Source organism: Dicentrarchus labrax, unplaced genomic scaffold, assembly GCF_905237075.1.
Source record: "Dicentrarchus labrax unplaced genomic scaffold, dlabrax2021, whole genome shotgun sequence".
NCBI classification, from domain to species: Eukaryota; Metazoa; Chordata; class Actinopteri; family Moronidae; genus Dicentrarchus; species Dicentrarchus labrax.
In genome coordinates this window covers 44,252-50,663 of record NW_026136720.1, presented here as the reverse complement: position 1 = coordinate 50,663, position 6,412 = coordinate 44,252, and the positions used below count along the sequence as shown (strand labels likewise).

Genomic DNA, 6,412 nt, shown 5'->3' with positions numbered 1-6,412 from the left:
ATTGAATCATACCCACGCAATCAGTTTCGACACATCTGCAAATCCTGTCCAAACCAGAATTTCCCCAGAGCCATACTCGGGGCGTTCCCTTGCATCTGGGCCACATCCACTGCTCCCAGGCAGGGAATCCCAGATATCGGCAATAAACCCCTTGGCAGATGGTCTTCTCGAGCATATCTCACGTACATCTGTTATAACCTGAAAAACGATATCAAACACGCTTACGAATCAAGTCTTTTTGGGGGCTCTCTACAAGAGATACGAAGTTCCCTCACTCAGTGTCTCGCAACCCACTCAGTTCCCTCTTACATCGCACCGAACCCCTCCATCCATTCATCGATCCGCCAACCGACCTTCATTCCTCCTACCTTCATTCCTCTGACCTCCTCCATCCCTCATCCCTCGAACCTACCTCCATCCCTCATCCCTCGAACCTACCTCCATCCCTCAAACCTACCTTCACCCCTCATCCCTCAAACCTACCTTCACCCCTCGAACCTACCTTCACCCCTCATCCCTCAGTATACCACATTGGTTCACATTTGTTCATTATGTGCAATAAACTTTTCTTATTTCATACATTCGATGGCGTGGTCGTTGTTAGTGAAACCCCACATGATATCCTGCACTGCTGATTAACAAACTGTAGTGTCTGGAAAGTGGAACAATTTTTTTCAGTAGACTATTTAATTATATGACACCTGAAGGGCAGGCTATGCATAACACATGAAAAGGCTCTAGAGGCTTTAGAAAACCATATAAGTTATTAAGGGGCAGCTGTGGCTCAGAGGCAGCGGGTTGTTCCCTAATCGGGAGGTTGTGGGTTCGATCTCCAGCTCCTGGTGCCACATGTCAAAGCATCCTTGAGCAAGATACTGAACCCCAAATTGCTCCTGATGCCGTGCATTGGTGCTATGTGTATTAATGTTAGTTTTTTAGTCGATTGACTTTGTCATCACTGTCTGAAAGGGTGAAAGTGGCACATAGTATAAAAGCGCTTTGAGTGGTCGGAACCATTACATTTACATTTACCATGTATTCAAGTACAAGAATTCACATATTTCATAAACTACTTGTAGAATGATATCAAGACATGAATCAGGAATTTCTTGCAACATCTTAAATTTTTATTTAAGAAAAATGCATTGAACAAGAGCTAAACTTCTTTAACTTTTTAACTTATTCATTATAAAAGAAAATTAGTAGCCATTATTTTAAAAATTGTTATTCAATACAAAAGAAAATTGAGGACGATTATTTCAAAACTCCTAAAAGAAAATTGAGAGCCATTATTGTATCAATTCTTTTTTTTTTCATGAGTCTGCAGTTTCCATCCTTTTGGTCTTCTTCTACAGAGCAACTTTGGGCTTCGGTCCTTCTGTCTATGTCGCCTGCAGTTGTGTCCTCTCGTCTTTCTCCTTCGTCTGTCTCGGTTTCGGTCCTTCTGTCTATGTCGCCTGCAGTTGTGTCCTTCTCTCGTCTCTCTCCTTCGTCTGTCTCGGTTTCGGTCCTTCTGTCTATGTCGACTGCAGTTGTGTCCTTCTCTCGTCTCTCTCCTTCGTCTGTCTCGGTTTCGGTCCTTCTGTCTATGTCGCCTGCAGTTGTGTCCTTCTCTCGTCTCTCTCCTTCGTCTGTCTCAGTCCTACTGTCTATGTCGCCTGCAGTTGTGTCCTTCTCTTGTCTTTCTCCTTCGTCTGTCTCGGTTTCGGTCCTTCTGTCTATGTCGCCTGCAGTTGTGTCCTTCTCTTGTCTTTCTCCTTCGTCTCCATCTGTCAGTCTGCAAGTCATTTTGTTCTGGGGCTTGGTGTGTTTTCTCATGTCCTCTTATCGTTTGTATCGTCGGAGATTTACCCTCGGTGTGCCCCAGGATCTACACAGGTCTTCTTGAGCTTTTTTAAGAGTTTTTGAAAATTTCTTTGGTGTGGTCTGTTTTCGCTTTGAAGTCGTCGGCCCCTTTCCTTGAATGTCTGCAGTCTCCATCTGTGTAATGTTTTCATCTGTGTCTTTGTGTTCTTTTGTCAAGTCAGTCATGTTCTTGTCACTGTCTGTGTCACTTACTATCTGTGTTTTAGATTTTTGCGTTTCTGGACTCTTTTCCATCCTACTCCTCTTCTGCTGTGGGACTTCATCTTCTGAACTTGCATCTTCCAAAGTAAAGATTCTCCTTCTTTTGTGTTTCCTCTCGTTTGTATTTTATCTTCGTCCTCTGAACTTTCAGACTGTTCCTCCTCAGTCATAGATACTTCAAGATGACTGACACTCTTCAGCTTCTGTGCAAGTGCGTTTGCTGTGTCAGAACGACACTTAAAAGCTTGATCTAAGGTTAAATCCGCCTCGTAAAACTTCTCAGCTGTTGAGTCTGAATGACACATCATGCGGTGTACTTGTGTTTTTTCTTGGGTTCCCAAGGAACTGCCAATCTACATAAAGAATTATTAAATTCAGTTCAATTCAAGTCAGTTTCATTTATATATTGCCATTAACATGACTGGTCAATTGAAGAGTAATTACAACAGGCTGACATAAGGATGACAATCTCATGCACTCAATTTCATGCAAATGCAATCAGAAGAGAGAAGTACATCTTTAGGACTTTGGATGTTGAAATTGGAAGTATTAGGGACTGTAATACACTTTTTTTGACCCAGAAATATTTGTGTTGTATAGTTTAAAAACGTGAATAATTTCTGTCCGAACTTTTGTGTTCCATGAATGTCATAATAGCTACTTCACGTTTGGGGCGTCCAGTATGAAGGGTTCAGTGTGTCATTTAGGGTAAAAATATATTGTATAACACTAGTATTTTATATTAAAATACAATAACTTTGTTTTATTGACTCGTAGAGATGAAAACAACTCTCAAATGATGGAGTGAAAGATAGATTGATTTCTGCATTTCTTTCAGTGTAAGACGGAAAATAGTTGTAAAAAAACTACTACTACTATTTTCAGTTGTGCTTGTGATGCATCAAATATGTGTTATTCAAAATGAAATGTCATGTGTTTCTGTATAGCTATATTTCTACCATTCTACTGTCTTACAGTAGAATGGCATAAAACATTGTGATATTGAAAATTGGACATTAAATTATTATTGTTTTTTCACATACACTTAGTGTTATACTGAATGTCATTTTACCAGGGTACATTCATATCAATCACAATAAAAATGAATTATTAGCTTTATTCTTTAATATAACTAATATAAGGGCACAGGTGACACTCCAAAGAACATAAAAAAAGCCATTTAGAGAAATGTAATTGCTCTTTTAATTTTTTGCTACTTTGAAAACCTTATACGTCTTTGACTCAAATATTTGCTCTCAGGAGGGGCCCAGCTGCTTGTCACCAACCCTAACAGGAGGAAAATAAATGAAAATACTTGTGCATCAAATTTGAAAATGATTTACCAAAGTGCTGATGCTGCTTCTGATGAGCATGAACGTCGGCTTTCCAGGAAGGTCAAATTTCTGCCATGCTTTCTGGAAGCACACCAGCGCGTCTCGGAATGAGCCACCGTTGGTGTTGGCAAAGACCAGCTCTGTGTTTCCACATGGGTATTTCCGCCGATGGTACACAAATCGATAGAACCACATGTACTCATGGTTGTTCAGTGGAACAAGGGCATACCCAAACACCTCCTTAGTCTTGTGCTCTTTGACCTGCAAAAGAAAACCACAAATAAAATAAAATAGTTAATTCATTTAAAATTTAATTTGTCTCAAAATGCATCACAGAGCCTGAAACACAGTAGAGCAAGCATTAGTGCAAGGGAAAACTCCCCTTGCACAGAAAGAAACCTTAAGCAGAGCCAGGACTCTTAAGGGGGACCTCTCTGCTTTAGGCTGGCTGGAAGTGGTGCAGATGAATTCAAACACATATCAGGATGGGACATATTGGCATTGACAGAGTACATTCACACATTACACCATAGTTAGACGGTTATACAGTGTGCTTATAAAGTTATAGCGACAGAGGAACTGGTTTACTCATACTTGCACTGTTTGATGTCAGTAACACTTTCACTAGTAACTTTAGTGTTTTAATCGCACACCCCTAAATGGTTAAACAGTGTGCTCATAGGCTTATTATTACAGAGATGGGTAAAAGAGAATAACTAAGTCAGTATTGGCGTAAGATTATGTTGCAGGTATATAGGTTTTCACGCAGTATGCAAATGCACCATAGACTGCATTTCAGTTCTTATCAGGATATATATTAAATGGAAATTAAAAAAACTTGGAATTTACTTACTCGTATTATTCTCCTTCCATCTGATGCTGATTCAGCGGTGAGAACCTCCCTGACAGTCATATTGGTGACCACACCTCTCCTGTGTCCCGTTGTACAGATGATGTACCCAGAGAGAAGGCCGTAGAACATCTCAAGATTTTGAACTGTTGGATTTCTTTCCAATGTGACTGTAAAGTAGCATGAAAGGTTCAAGGTGAGACACTGCTCTTCTGCCACTAAAGGATTTTGGAAGAATATTTTCCTTAACACTCACCAAGTGCTGCTGGAATCTCCTCGCTGGCCTTCTTGATGAACTTGGCGATATGGGTGGCATTAACAAGCATCTCTGAAACAAAAGAGAATAGGTTCTCACTCTTTTCCTTGAGCCCCTTACACCTCATGTTCTAGTCCTTCTCAAGGTATGTGGAATTAAGGGATCTGTGATTAGATAGACCACAAGAAGGTTTTTCGAATACGCCGCACTTTCGCCGCATAAATCGCCGGTTTCTGCGCAAAATATGCAGGGCTTGCATGATTTAATAATCCATGGGAACGTTATGGAGTGACGTAATTACGCAACGTGAACATCATCGAAAAGCTGCAAACCCCGCAATGAAGCCGCAGTTTTTGCAAGTTCCCCCAATTTCATCGAATAAAATTGCATAAATATCCCGCATATTCCATCGCATTTTTTAAGAAAACGTGCCGCATAATCAAGGATTTTTGCCCGCAACAATCACAAAAAAACTCTGCGTTTTTCTGGAAGGACTGATGCTTGTATGTTGTTCATCAAATGGAATTTGCTTTGGATAAAAGCATCTGCAACATGAGTAAATGTTAAAGTCAATATTTAGCAGTTTCGATTTTGAAATTGGAATAGGGATTGTAATGTAAATTTTGGAAGGTAAAGTGATTTGGATTCTCTTTTCGAAATTCAATTACACAATCCAAATGATTAACACATTCCACATTCACATCAAAATAACAAATGCATCCAACATCCAAAGTTTTTAAATATTTAAATTGTTGAACATTTCAATACTTGACATGTGGGACTTACTGGATTTTCTAATGCGCACATCTTGCCTATGGGCAAGGAAATCCCGCCGGCTTTTTTTCATCTGGGACTGCAATCTGAATAAAGACCCCTGCAACGACTTGCGGGAGGCTTTCACTTCTGGCAATTCTGCTTCTTGGAGAAATTTTAGGAAGCACTTCACATTGCCAATCCCGATTCTTTGAGTGGTTATGGTGAGGTGCTTCAGACTGTCGGTCCATCTAAGGTGGGAATCAGATACATCGTACATTAATATTAATTAATAACTGTAATAACAACATACTAAAATAGGGATGTACAAAAAGTCACTTAATGGATAAGTCTCTCAGGGTTGTTGAGAAAGGAGAAGGTCAGCGATGGCACTTGCTTGTCGGACATGAAATATGCCCATCCTCGGACATGCTGGACTCTTTGTTTTGCATTTTCCACATCCTTTTTGGTTTGACCGGAAATGTGCTGAAACCAGGTGTGAAGAAGCTTCTCTGTGAAAGGAAGTACAGTGACAACCCAGAAAAGTCATGTCATGTATGTAATGTAAAGCCCAATTGTAGTTAAAAAAAATTTCGCAAAATAACTGGATGAGTGAGGACAGAGTGATTTTGGATTTCACAAAAATTAATGCATTATAAAACATGATAGAAAACTTTGTTCAACAACATCCATACCAAAGCGTGGGCCTGTGGCCTCATCAACTGGCCCCATCCACTCGTACTTCTTTCTAGTCTTCTCTGGTAGTACACATGCTTTTTCTTTTTCTTTTTCTTTTTCCTTGCCATGTACTTTGTCCTTTAATTTAATTTTGAGTTGCCAGATATTTTCTTTTAATCTTCGGCAATTCCTGCACTTTTGTCGGGGGACAGACTGAGAGACTGAGGTGCTTGGTCCCTCACTGTTTTCATCTGTGACAGAGCCCTCACTCTCACGTTCAGTTCCTGAGAGCTGCTGAATGTCAAGCACACTGACCATTGGTGGCTGTGGGTTGGACGTTCTAAGCTTCTTGAGGGCCTCTAGGTTTGCATGCTGTTTCGCCTTCAGCATGATTTTTTTGTGATCTGATGCCTGTAATGACAGTATTATTTAAATAAGCTTTCACAAAGACAGTAATCTGTTTCCACTGTTAAA

The 6,412-nt window shown here is 40.2% G+C and overlaps 1 protein-coding gene across 1 annotated transcript; it reads right to left on the bottom strand.

The window, feature by feature from the left end:
• Positions 1–1,214: 1,214 nt before the first annotated feature.
• On the bottom strand, positions 1,215–5,494 carry LOC127352652 (uncharacterized). Its single transcript, XM_051381219.1, has 5 exons — positions 5,294–5,494; positions 4,508–4,579; positions 4,255–4,421; positions 3,411–3,662; positions 1,215–2,420 (listed from the first exon to the last, which is right to left on the bottom strand). The coding sequence occupies exons 1-5, from the start codon at positions 5,352–5,354 to the stop codon at positions 2,058–2,060; spliced, it is 915 nt and encodes a 304-aa protein (XP_051237179.1). The 5' UTR covers positions 5,355–5,494; the 3' UTR covers positions 1,215–2,057.
• Between the last annotated feature and the right edge of the window lie 918 nt (positions 5,495–6,412).

Bases quoted from the DNA above. Each gene is read 5' to 3' on its own strand.
- LOC127352652 (XM_051381219.1), bottom strand. From the start codon at position 5,354: ATGAAAAAAAGCCGGCGGGATTTCCTTGCCCATAGGCAAGATGTGCGC. The intron at 3,663-4,254 runs GTAAGTAAATTC...TTTCTTTTGCAG, and splicing joins ATGGAAGGAGAATAATACGA to GTCAAAGAGCACAAGACTAA. The intron at 2,421-3,410 runs GTAAATCATTTT...TTCTTTATGTAG, and splicing joins GAAGCAGCATCAGCACTTTG to ATTGGCAGTTCCTTGGGAAC.